Source organism: Pecten maximus, chromosome 1 (genome assembly GCF_902652985.1).
Source record: "Pecten maximus chromosome 1, xPecMax1.1, whole genome shotgun sequence".
NCBI classification, from domain to species: Eukaryota; Metazoa; Mollusca; class Bivalvia; order Pectinida; family Pectinidae; genus Pecten; species Pecten maximus.
In genome coordinates this window covers 45,345,141-45,359,567 of record NC_047015.1, presented here as the reverse complement: position 1 = coordinate 45,359,567, position 14,427 = coordinate 45,345,141, and the positions used below count along the sequence as shown (strand labels likewise).

General features: G+C 34.8%; 1 protein-coding gene across 1 annotated transcript; it reads left to right on the top strand.

The window, feature by feature from the left end:
• The first annotated feature begins 9,754 nt into the window (after nt 1-9,754).
• Nucleotides 9,755-11,867, top strand: LOC117327931. Its single transcript, XM_033885217.1, has 2 exons — nt 9,755-9,860; nt 10,307-11,867. The coding sequence occupies exons 1-2, from the start codon at nt 9,856-9,858 to the stop codon at nt 11,766-11,768; spliced, it is 1,467 nt and encodes a 488-aa protein (XP_033741108.1). The 5' UTR covers nt 9,755-9,855; the 3' UTR covers nt 11,769-11,867.
• Nucleotides 11,868-14,427: the final 2,560 nt, after the last annotated feature.

Genomic DNA, 14,427 nt, shown 5'->3' with positions numbered 1-14,427 from the left:
TTACATGTAGACGTACAATGCATACACCCTTTTCGAATCATTTAGGGCTAAGAAAGATTCTTCCTACCATGAGAGGTCTATATGTAAACACAATGACACGTAAACCAACTTTAAAAATAATTTAAATTTAAATATATCAGGGACGTATTTAAATTTTAAAAGGAAACAATTGAAATGCTTTCTGTTATGAACCAGCAGAGACGTGTATATCACACATGTGCTATACACGTCTCTGGAACCAGTTCCATTTTTACAACAATTTATGACAAATATGTATTTAGATATGAAATCTTATTGATAGTATACAAATTTCACTTATACACTGTATTACAACACATAGACCGGACAGAGAGAGCATGGTTTCCGCTATTTTCTATTTCTGGCAATATTGAATTAAGTTACAAGGGTGATTATAGGAAACCATTAGTGGAGAGAAGTATTGACAAACAAAATCATCTTTCAATGCATAACAATAATAATATATAATAATTCGGTTTAAAACGGACTCACATAGTGTTTCAGTTATAGAAGAAAGAAAGAAAGAAAGAAAGAAAGAAAGAATTCCAAAGGTTTCAGAAGTTACGTGTATGTATAATATTTCTTTAGAATCTTTTAAAAGCGTGTCGGTCATTTCCAATACTGTATATGTAATACAGGTAGACCACCGGTTGTGCAATAACTGTGTCTCTATACATTGTTTACATTATACACATCCTGGTATTTCACAGTATATAAATATACCAGTTATAAGCAGGACTATGTTGGATTTGATAATGAAATATTAGTTCACTTCCACTCGGAAATGACTCGTTTTCTAAAGATAAAATTACACAGCTGCTATATATATAAAGATTACCTTATTGCGTTGATGTATTGATAAACAAATGTGTACCTATACTTCACTGATTACAATATCGCAGGGTTTTTTCCCATATGTAATTATGAACACTGACAATGTTGAGCCATGATGGTCGACTATATATTAAATATGTTTTAAACTATGAGTGAACAGTGGTTTATTATGTAACTTCAGACGTGGTCCCTTTCTTTGGAAATAGAAAAAGGTCGGCATGCCATGCCGATCGACCCATTGAATATATAGAGGATATCTAACAGTGTCTTCAGTAATACCAAATATATTTCACGAGTGGGGCTAATATTTTGATATTTTTCACGAGTGCGCAGCACGAGTGAAAAATATCAAAATATTAGCCACACGAGTGAAATATGTTTGGTTTTACTGAAGACACTGTTAGATATTCTGTTTATTACATTTTTTATCAACGAAAACCCTACCCCGTATGCTAACTAGGACTACAGCGATAATTTGAAAACAAAAAAGTAGTTTCCCCTGTCCAGGTGCTGACATATATGTCGGGCTTTCTGATTGGTCAATTATTTTGGTATTTTCTAATCATTATGTAATTTGATTGGTCAAATCAGCAAAAGTGATATTTTTCACTAGTGAAAAATATCACTTTTATAGAATGAATAATTTTTGATATTTCACTGGTAAAAATGTAATAAATACATGTAATATAAAATATTAGAATATAAAAATAAAGTATATCAAATGAGGCTGCAAACTATTTTCATTTTTTAATTAAAAAGTAATTTTCATGTCTACCTCTATTTGTCTCTTATACCTTTAGCTGATGCTAATTAAGTTGTAGTTGTAAATCCAAGATAACAAAAAAATCCACCAAATCTTTTAGCAAACCAACCGTAAACAATGTGTGAGAAAGTAACCTTTTTGTCCCGCTGAAGTTAAAGATTATAAAACAATATCAACCTATTACATCTGCAGCTACACAACCTTTCTTAACATTATAAATATATAATATAATATGGCTAAATATATATAACACTTCTAATAACATGGAATACCATCCTTTATCATCTTTAATGTGCATTTTAGACTGGCATCTTATGTAATATACTGCTGCGTCTGGACAAGTCATACAGTGTAGCTGTTTCGACTTTTAAGACGTTTTACTGTACGTTGCATTTTAGTTGTAAGACGTTGGACAACAAAATAAATAAATTTAGAATTAACTTGGACTTGTAATTATGAGCCCATATAAGCTTGTTTGACGATTAAAGTATATTTCAATCATTACATGTACAATGTTACTGAGGTCATTATCTTTTTCAATTCCTCCGCTGGGGATCGAACCAGGGACCTCCGACTTTCTAGTCTTACGCACAACCGATCGAGATAAAGAGAACTTCTTTCCAGACGAACGGTATATACCGTGGTGAGTTTAAACTGTGTTTTATTTGTCAGTTTCAATTTAACAATATATATACAGCATATAAATTATACAAAAAGGAATCAGTAACAAGTGTCAAGACACATATACATATATATAGATTGACGTTACATCACAGCATAGACATGATAAAACACAACATCGTATCATAATCACAATATAGTCTTATGTGAAAACATCAGTTGGAATTTGATTAAATAATTAAATACTGTTGTTACAACAATACCACACATTCTTCATCCTATATTATCCTCGACGTAAAAATATGTTTTCACATATTAGTATGTTTAATGATTAAATCATATCATCGTTAATTACAATAACCTACTTTTATATGTGTTTATAGATACCTCTCCTTCATTGTATGCTGTATTTGTTTTAGTGTATGTCGGGAGAGAGTGTTTCATAAGCTGTAATAACTTGTGCCCAATACCTGTGTTTCTTTGTTTGACAATAGCATATGTTTAAGTTAAACCTATACTCCATATATCTCTCATCGATGTGGCAATATACACGACTTAGCTATTAATAAACCACGCGAATGACTACAAGTGGTATTCATGGGACCTCTTGTAATCTTCACCGGTGTGTAATCGCTCTGGTATTGACAGAACTATGGAACTACTGGTTTTACCAATATACAGTATACTTTTATATAGCTTTACTGTAAAATACCTCGTTATAAACAAAATTCCTTGAAAATACCAGATTTATAGAGCAATAAATTACGTAACACTGAACGATAGCTTATTATATCCATATACCCGTAATGGGAACAACATCGAGGACCGCCACATGCTGGTGGCTTGTCGTCTGCGTAGCTTTCCTTTACGGTGACGTCACAGGTACGTAAAATGCAATAAATGTTAATGTCTGCATTTTGTTTTTTAAGATAACTGTTTGTTTGTTTATGTATAAACTTAATTTTATTCATTCATTTCATAATATAAAATACACAATCATAATTTGAATGGTATTCGGAAACAAGTATTAAACTCAAATTAATACGTCTCCTTTTTATGGCACATTTAGTAAACGGTAACAAGTAGGAGAATAGATAACTGAGCAATGTAATGCTTGTATAGATAAAAAAAGGAGGAAAGTGAGAAAAGAGGAGATATCGAAAAATTAAAAGAAATAATAAAGGAATTTGTCTATACCATGAAGATATACAACCTGCTGTTAAAGACCATTCAAATATTTTAGAACTAATTATGAATTCTCGAACACACGAGAAATCATAAAATGTTCATCATACGTGAGTTCGTTATCACCGAAGAGTAGTATTTCAGTTGATAAGGGATAGTTTAGAGCACTAAAACAACGTAAGCGAAACTGCGCGAAAAGTGGACAACGTAATAGGATATGTTCATTGGTCTCATCTTCTTGATTACACGTGCATAGAGGACCATCTGTAAGATTTCTGTGAAATAGATCAAATTTAAGTGGACTGCCTCTATCCTTGATCTAGCTTTTAAATTTTGTTATGGACGGATCACTTTTTATTGCATCTGGCAAAGAGTTCCACAAAGGGATTACAGATGGCAGAAAATATTTCATGTAAAGACTTGTGCGACAAGGAAGAGGGCGAAAGATATTACCAACACGAGTATTGTGATCACGGATGCTATTATTACGCTGAGGAAGAATTTCTTGTAGATACCGAGGAAGGAGACCGTGAACTATTTTATGGAAATGAATAATTTTGTGGTGTGTGTACGTCTTTGCTCTAAGGAAAGCCAGCCCGTTTCAAGTTAAAGTTTTACTCTACTTGTGAGTTTAGTTCCGCCTGTAGCTATGCGCGCTGCTTCTAATTGGATATATACTGGTGTTTTGTAAGGTTATAAAAGACAATGTTTCCATAGTCAGGTTGGATAAGAGTGAAATTCAGAGTTTGAAGGGAAGTACGATCTAAAGCTACTTTGATTTTGTGTAAAATATTCAATTTTGGTGAAACCTTAGATTTGATCCAGTTAATATGGTCGGTCCAACCGCCGTTGTAGGATAAAACAAATCGAGATGCCTATGTGAACTTACCTCAATCAGCAAAATATTGTTCATATACAGAGTAGGATAAATTGGGGAATTAGTCTTTTTAGATATTAATAGGGTTTCCGTTATAGTAGGATTGAAGTCAACCAATTCGCTGACCATTCATGAATTTTACTAAGGTCGAAATTCAAATCGACTGCACTAATCCTAGGTCAGTCGACAATGACATACAAAGAGGTGTCATCTGCTTTTTATATTAGCTAGCATGTCTTTCACAATGCCATTTGTAAATAAGAGAAACAAAAGGGGACCAATAGCGAACCTTGGGAACCTTGTTTGTTTATGTTTTTCTTGTTTTGTTCTGTTGTTGTTGTTGTTTTTTCTTTTAAACAAACTTGTACAAGCTTTTCACCCTACATGCCGCGTTCTCAGGCATTTGGCACGAAGTTCCAACAAACCGTCCATTTAAGAAATAAACAGCATTCTGTTCCGTGTGATGGTCTTATAACACGGAACAGGATTGCAGATAAATTGAATAACAAGTAACTTTTTAAATATTTATATATGTGTATTATAGTATCTTTTATGGACCGTGGATTGGAAATTCATGCCAAGTCCCTATGACAGAGTCCTTGTTTTTATCTCCATGTAAATGTAAATTAAAAAATATCTTGCAGCATTTCTGGAACGAGAAAAGCTCACACGACACCAGTTCCGGTCCGGCAGTGTTCACGGCTACCCTAGATCTAACGGTACGTATGTCAGACGCTAGAGGCTGACCCTTGTGACCTTGACATAGGCTGATCATCAAAACGGAATCACGTGAGAGGACAACACAGATAAATCCCTATAAATCACATGATTATTTCCTACCGCTAACCACTGATCCACAGTCCGTCGGATGGGACTTAAAACGGTGGCCCGTGTGGGGATGTCCAACCCGCACGAAAAAGAACTCGCTGCGGTTATTCGTTAAAGAGAAAGCGTGATAACTTCAGCCCAGAAGTTAGGGTTAGACACTAATTAAGTAGATCTACTATATTATTAAAATGTTTAGAGGGACTCGCAAATCATAGAAATGATCCAAATTCAATAGACTATACGACCTTGACCTTTTAACCCATGATCCCAACAGGACATCCTGACACAACGTGTCTAATCAGAGTTAGGATAGGGAAACTATTTGGACAAGGAGTCGTCTTCATAATTATTAATATGTTCTAGGTTAGATACAAAAACGACTCCCAAATCTCCTCCTTCTACCCTCCCTTTCTCGCCTGTCACTCCATACTCTTTATCTCCTTCTCATTTTTCGTCTGATGCTTTTTTCGGCCGGTATATATCTTGGTACAGACAGATACAAAATCAAAGGCTTGATGTTATTTCTGCTTTCATATTATTTTGCACCAAAGATGGCACACCAAAAGTGAATTTCCATATCTTTCATATATCATAGGAAATCGAAAAATTGTACAGAAAGCTATGAAAATTCATATCATTTTGTCAGGCTCATGTCGGCCATCGTTTCTGTCGCGTTGACTTTGTGTTGCATATGCAGAGTGGGTGATCCGATACAACAAATACCCACGAACAAAAAATGCAAGTATAAACAACAGACCAACTAAAGATCTACTCTAATACAAGGGTAAAAAAAAGCAAAGACCTTCGGAATTTGAACCCGTTACACTTACGCCTGTACTCAGCGATGTAAACACCTAGTTTTCAAGACTGATTCATCCATCTAAACAATTGCGTGTAAAATACAATGCACATACTGTGAATATCGACTCGTCTGCAATTAATATGTCAATCAAAGGTCAATACGACAGGTAATTCAGGCGGGATTATAAAAGTGATCATCATTATGACACCGTTATTATTGTCATTTAATGGTGTTATTAGTTTAGATATTTTCTATACCATTGTCTTAATTGTATACCTTTTTGTTATAAACGAAGCCAAGGCCATCGTCTTTAGCATATTTAAAGTTCTACAAATACAATTTTGAAGATGCAGAACGATTATTTTCAACGCTGTATAATATCTGGGTTACTTAATCATTTATATCACATTTAGGTAATTTGATAAGCACAAAGATGATTTTTTTACACTGCACAGTTTAACTTGATAGTAACGTGAATTATAATGGCAATCTAACTTTTCATAAAATCCAAGTTCCACCATGAATTGGCCAAAAAATCGTTGGCTGTTGGTCGGTTGGTTGGCCATACGTCGGCGTTGGCTAATGATGATGGCCACACCACAAGGGTACTCAACGATACATATGGTATAAGAACAAACAGAAAATGTAATGTTCTCATAAATATTTTTCTTGTAATTTTTATTTTCATCCCATATCCCATGTTCAACGCCCATTGCTGAATGTTATCAACCCTACCATTAATGTTCATGTGTTGGGAAAATACTGGATGGATATAGTAAAGCTAATTTCCGTTGATATCACCAATGATAATGCTTTTTTTATACAACACAATTGTTTAATCCTTGTAGGTACATGTGATACTCTGATCATATCGAGTCGAAGGTTCACCAACACGCGGGAAATCATTGATAGCTTCACGCGCATTCAAGGAGTAGGCAAGTCTGCACTCTACCGGAGTTACTATGACAACGGAACGCTCTCCATGGAACTATTCTATCTCGAGTCACTGAGGTCGTGGGTGATGGGTAAGTACCATTCATTAAGTACTCAATCATGGGATAAATCATCGCGGCTTTGATTGGAGATGTCTTTTTGTATTGGGTAGTCTGGTTCTCTGAGAAGACATTGAGGTCAATTCAATTCAATTCAATTTATTTCTAAATGCTACATAGCATATAGGATTCCAAGATACATATATATCATATAACAATTCATGCATATAAAATGGCGGAGAACTAATTCTGACTATTACTGAACCACACAAAAATTATAAAATACAGGTGACATGTCTATAGTATGCTAATTACACTATGACTTTGTTGGCATCATTTCGCCAATATTATTAACGCACAGTAATTGGATAAGCTTATACATTGACGGTTTGCGCCAGTAAAATGGTTTGATGAATTTTTTCTTTAAATCATAAAAAACTTTTGCATACTAGAATAAAATGATACTCATCTTCAATATCTTGTCTACATTTAGTACAAAGTCTTTGTTCTCTTGGTAAGTGGACATATCTACCTGTCTCGATAGCTAAGTTATGAGCAGACAGACGTAATTTCGATAAACATTTTACAGGTATATACTTTGTCCAATAAAACTGCAAAGTAAAATGATCAACTAGATATTCATAAAGTACACTTTTAGACGAGGTCGTTGGGAATGGATGATAATCTTGTCTATGAGAGGACATTGTTCATGGATAATGAGTAATCTCGGTCTATGAGAAGACATTGAGATCGTGGGTAATAGGTAATATCAATCTATGAGAAGACATTTCAGTCCATGAAAGGTTAGCTCAGTCTATGAGCATTTTTTTCAGTCTACGAGAAGATATTTCAGTCTATGATAAAACATTTCAGTATATGAGAAGGCATTTCAGTCTATGAAAAGTTAGTTCAGTCTATGAGAAGAATTTATTTCTGTCTATGAGAAGACATCGCAGTCTATGAAAAGTTAGTTCAGTCTATGAGAAGAATTTATTTCAGTCTATGAGAAGACATTGCAGTCTATGAAAAGTTAGTTCAGTCTATGAGAAGAATTTATTTCAGTCTATGAGAAGACATTAAGATCTGGCATGGGATAATCCTGTCCTGTGAGAAAGCACTGGAGGTCTTTAGATAATTAGGCGTACGTTTTGCAATCTCGCGCTCTAATACTGTACAGCATTTGTATCCGTTGTATTAGAGCACGCGATTGTCATTATGTCCCTGTGCTTAATATACATGTAACATTGTACACAGGAAATCTTGGGAAAACAATACAGATAGCCATGCATCTTGAGAGTGATACTAGAAATCCACAGGAAAGTTCAGGGGGAGTTCATATCCTCAAGAATTCCAGTGCGCAATCCGGCTTACAGTGGGAGCTACACCCAGACATTTACTTCCTATGTGATACAGGTAAGGCATGCAGCGACACAACACACATAAATCCGCCAACGTCCGATTATTGATGTATGATCAAGACCTAAATATCAAAAGACATGCTAATTATATCCTCTAAATCAATTAAATGGAGATACAATATTAATTGGCTGTCCTGTCCTTCATTCGCCCGATTCTACCCGATTGGTTGGTCGGGTGACACAGTGGTAACACACTTGAATTTCACCTAGGCGGCCGGGTTTCGATTTCCAGATCGCACGTGAAAAGTTATGGGGTCACTTGCCCGACCCCGTGTGTTTTCCCCGGGTACGCTGGTTTCCTCCCCCAGTAAGATCCATCCGGGCCAACACGAGTGGTTGGTATACGATGGTATAACTTGTTTCGCAATTGCTGTAAAATAAATAAAGTTAATAAAGTTAACATTTTTACACCCGATACACCATCAGCAACCATTGGAATTCTGAAGGCAATACTATAAATCTCATACGATTACAGGGATAAAATAACCAATACTGTAATCTGCATAGTGCAAAGTGAGCAAAATTTGCATTATATATTTGCAATTTGTGTCTTTTTATTTATTTAGAGAGAAGCCAGCCAAGAAGTAAGAGAGCTATTGGGTAAGTGTATATCAAGTTAAATAATAAAAATGATGCACGTCCTGTGATTTTTTTTCTTCGTGTACATACCCTTCAAAACACAAATACTCAACTGACAACCCATCATCTATCAATATGTATTCATTCTCAAGTTCAAGTTCTTTATTGCTTTCGAGTCTTCCGTCTCATCAGTATCATAAAATTATACATAATATACTTTATATAACATTGACAATATCAAAAAATAATAAATACGTGCAAGAGACAATATACTCGGAGAGCATAACTAGTCAATGAAGTTCTTTTGGCATTAGCCACTTTAATATATTTGGCTATTTTTTCTAATTCTTTTGCATTTTGTCTGTTTAATAAATGTATCAACTTGAACATGTTTGGCTATTTAAAATCGTAACGTTTCAAAAATGTCTGACGTATTTCAGAATAACATTGGCACTTAAGAATACATTTCCTCCTCGACATCATTTAGATTACATGAAGTACAAATTCTCAAGTGTCTCTGAATATTTTGATAACGACTTTTTCTACATTTAAATCGTCAGCTGTCAGCCAAATTTAAGTAATTTCTCAAATAACCACGCATACTAATTTCACTGTTGAGACATGAATATGCAGTCTTGCCTATATATGTCAAAATGTCTGTCTTTATCTATAATGTAAGATACATTATCAAAGTTTTCTTTTTGCCATATATAAATTAGGTCTGTTCTATATAATTCTTTCTTGATATTTAACAACCGCTCTCAGAATGCTTGTGCATTTTTTTTCAATTCTCATATGATCCAGTGATTCTTATTTGATACGTGCATTCTAGGTTAATTATCCTGGGTATAGCGTCGCTTGTATCCACAGTTACAACAACTGCATTGCGTGGTGTTTCTATCCAGAAAGGATGTCTGTTTTATCCATCTGTCTGCGAAATGAAGTAAGTTTAACCTTGCATTTTCATTAAATATCGCTTTTTTTTAGCATTACAGTTTATTTATTTTTCTACATATAACAACGTATCTAAATTGACCATCGCCTTCAACCCTCTATATAAGAAAGTATCTGATTGAATACCCCTCCCGCGACTGCTTACGGAAGAGTACCCGACTCACATGGCAAAATATATTTTCGTAAACAAACCGAAAATGAAAATAGATAAATAGATACCAACACAATTAAACGCAACTAATACAGCTCACAAACACACGACCGAAGCGCCTGTGTAGTCTGATTCCATCCTGTGTCCTAAGCAGTATGTATCCGTTTGATGGATTTCCCCCAGTTTACAAAGCACAATAAAAGCAACATAAGCTAGATTACAACATAATTTGATATATTTGCTGTTTTTGTTGTAGATGAACTAACAATCACATTTTTTTTCAGAAAAGAAATCAGCGAAATTCTAGGACCACGAGTAGAGAAGCTACGTCTTGAATTACGACGTCAAGTGAATGAAATCGACTGGACGGAACTGTCTTCGCAATTGCAAATAACAAAGAGCTATATCACTGAATTGGCTTATTTAACTGGACAGTTAATGAATGTGACAGATATTTCATATCATACCCAAATGTCTGAAACATATACTGACACGGACAATCTACTTACAAATTACGAAGACTGGCTTCAATATAATTCCAGAACGTATGTGTTTGAAGTTTTTGGGTCAGCTTTAGAATTTATGTCTTTGTATTGGGTATTATCGGCAGAGATTATAACAAAAACTACAGCGATGGTGACTGGTTTTGGTTTTCTTGTCGGCATAGGATTTTCTGCGTATGATCTATATACACAGATAAATGAGGAAAAAAAGATTCGAGATAACCTTAAGCAACAAACATCTCGTCTTACCGTTGCTATCAACGAAATTGAGAAGAATATGAAACAAATCGTAGATTTTAAATCAAAGTACATCAAACATGTCGTAAACCCGTTACAGACATTACTTGGTTATTTTCCAAACCAATTTCCGTCCTTTCATGTATACCTGAATAAACTTAACAACCCTGTGAATATCAATTCCGGATATATAGGTCACATGAATACCCACTTGGCAAATGTTACAAAATACCTTCGCAAGACTCTGAATGAAACTCGACATATTATCGAGGAAAGAGAAAGGTACACCAAGATCCTGAAGGACATCCGAAAATTCCTCGACAATAAACGACCACCATCAAAAATCCTGGCCATAGTTCAGAAACATAATAACAGCTATTTACATTTACATTCTAACTTTGACCTACTCCGATTTATAGCGATTAACTTAAAAACCAACATCAGTAGCTGTTACTGGGGAATCCGAATGGATTTGATTAGACGTGGCCAGGTGGATAAAGCCAATTACACTTCTGTACCACTGTGTCGTTCTCCAGAGTTAGAAGATTATGAACAAAGTATACTAACCGACATTCATAAAACAATGGCCCCGTGTAGAATCCTACGTCGGCTGAAAGACGATGTTTTTGACAGTATGTACAAATTGATAAAATACATTGCCGATTTCATTCTACCACATCGGGACTGTTACTGGGGTTATGATCTCGCCTACATACGAAGCACTATTCGACCTTCGCTTGTCTTTGAAAGTATGAAACTGGACGCCCAAACCGTTACGTATCTGGGTGTATCTGAGTTTTACAAAACTTCAAAGGGAGTCGGTGGTTCAGATCTATGTCAAAAATTTACTGTTTGTGAAGAAAGATGGCAGAAATTTATATACTGCTCGGTATATCCAATTTCAGGAAGTGACGAAGATATGTGTGCCGAGGAAAAGGCGTCAGATTGCAAAAATATGGCAAGTGTCTATGAAAAAGACGATTATTGCTATGAATCGTTTTGGTGAAGTGTGTATCTTTTAATGACACTTGATATATCAAAATTATATGAATTTTGTGTGCCAGATATCAAAACAACGTAATACGTACAATATAATATACATATGAAAACATGCAAATGAAAATCACACACACACACACACACACACACACACACACACACACACACACACACACATATATATATAAACAGCGTCATATATATTTAGTTAACCATGCTCGTCCCATTGTTTCAATTATATGAAAGAATAATATTTGAAAATGTTAAAATCACAGCATCATCAATTTTATTAAACAAAAATAAAGCACTTTTAATATGTCATATGAATTACGCAATGCGTCAGAAAATATCACTTAATGTAAAAAATGGAGATTTTATAGGATACATAATTGACACAGATCTGAATATTAATATAAAGTTATTATTAAAATTATTGTATTACACAACTGATTTCCTTGTTATATACAATGTTATTTTGCCGCCTCAAATTATTGTTCCAGAAGAAGCCGCAAACATGACATGTGGAGACACATTTTTCCATAAGTCTAATATGGAAGCCTATGGTTGTGTGCGATACTCCTGTCTTGGTATTGATATCCATTTAGAAGTGATTCTCGATACTCCTGGGTTACATTCACTTTCGATCTCTGCACTCCTGAAATATGCCGAGGCTCAGTCACAAAAATGTTGGTTAGATCTCCTAAAGTACTACGGTGTTCCAATGTTTGAGGTTTAGTCTTTGCATAGTAATTACATTTTTCCCCCCAATGTAGTTATATGTTCTTCTGATGAGTCCTATACTATTGTTAGCTTTTGTTTTGGATATAGGTCTTGGATATATATAAAAAATAAATCTTCACAGCTACGACGATATATTTTCTCACTGTTATGCTTTCCAGTTCTTTTTTAAATTGAAAAAAAATAGATAAATAAAACTAAAAAAAAACCCATCCGGGTTGTTATTTTGTTTGGATTATTACTAATGAATTTTTATGGCACCACATGTTATTACAAATTCAAAAGCAGAAAATACCGACATACAAACATTTACGTTGAAGCAGATAACGCTTTGCCATTCTAAAACATTCTTTTCAAGCGTCTCCGTGTATATCTTCATTTTGTATACTCTGAACTTCAACCCTCCTTTTATCAGTTTTTGGTTAAAATTATGGCTTCCTATATGTCGGTAGATTATGGTTTTTGGTTATAATTATGGCTTCCTTTGTATGTCGTTAGATTATGGTTTTAGGTTCTATTCTAATCGACTTTGTCCGTCGTCGTGCGTTGTAAACAATTCAATTTTCGAATTCCTCCCAGAAACAACTATAACTTCAATGAAATTTTGCAGAATCCTTCCATTGCCAAAGGTAAAAAAATGTGAATTATATGGTCTAAGAGGCTTATGGGGAGGGGCAAAAACATGTCAAAATCTTCTTCTCAAGACCCGAATAAGGTAGAATAAAATACGTTTTGGTAGATGGAACGTTCAGTCTTAAGGTACTTCGCCAAAATTGTGAATTGCATGACCGTTGGGTTTCGCGTTTCCTCCTGGGGAGGATTAACATTTACTATAGTTTGCATCGAAAAAATCACATTTTTGAGCATCATTTGTCGATTTGGGTTAGAAAAAAAAACCGTATTATTATTAGAAGGCAGTTTGATGGTATGAACACATTGGCCCTGACTGACCAATAAAAGCCGATGGACGGGGTCAAAATGGGTCATATTGACTGAAATCTTCTTCCCAATACCAAGATATGGTAGAATCAAATAATATTCTTCATAGATAAAAGGGTCGTCTTAAGGTGGTTTACCAAAATTGTGAAATGTATGACCCTGGGATATCGCGTTTCCTCCTCCGGGGGGTAAACTTTACTGTAGTTTATATAGGGAAATTATATTTTGAGCATCATTTGTTGATTTGCCATTGGAAATACTTCAAGCTTGGTTAGAATCATCTGTATGAGATGGCATTTTAACGGTATGCACATATTGACCCTACCTTACATAATGGCTCTTGGTCTCTTTTTAAAAAGAAATAGTTTATTGAAGGAACAGTTGACGACAGACGACGAAACACGATATAATATCACTAGGAAATCTGGTTAACATTAGAACTGTCGTCCGGAGGACATCTAATATCCCCTCCCCGCCAATGAAGTTATTTGTAGAATCATGAAATTAACTGTTACAGTAGTCTAGTAATACAGCTTTCTGAAACGGGAGGTAAATTCTACCTCTTATAGATTACATACATCTACAAAGTATTACGATTATTGTTGCTAAGTTTAAAGTTGATATCCCACTGGATTTATATGACAAGGGAAACCATTACAGAGTTCCTCCAAATGCCTCCTATATTTCCAAAGATGCGAATGTGGTCTCTATGCAGTTGAATTTCCAGTCCCCGATTACCACAATAAACCAGTTCTCATTGAAATTGAACAATACGTAAATTTTGACCACTAAGAAGCCAGTAAATGGTGGCCATTTTCTAAAAATGTGAAACTGAGGTGGATTTGTTTTCGAAATATAAACATCGACATTGTTTTCAGTGCCATACTACACCTACATACCACCGGTACTAGATTTCATCTAAATCGAACAGTATCTTAATTTCGACCAATCAGAAGTCATCTCTATGGTGGCCATTTTGTTTTTAATTT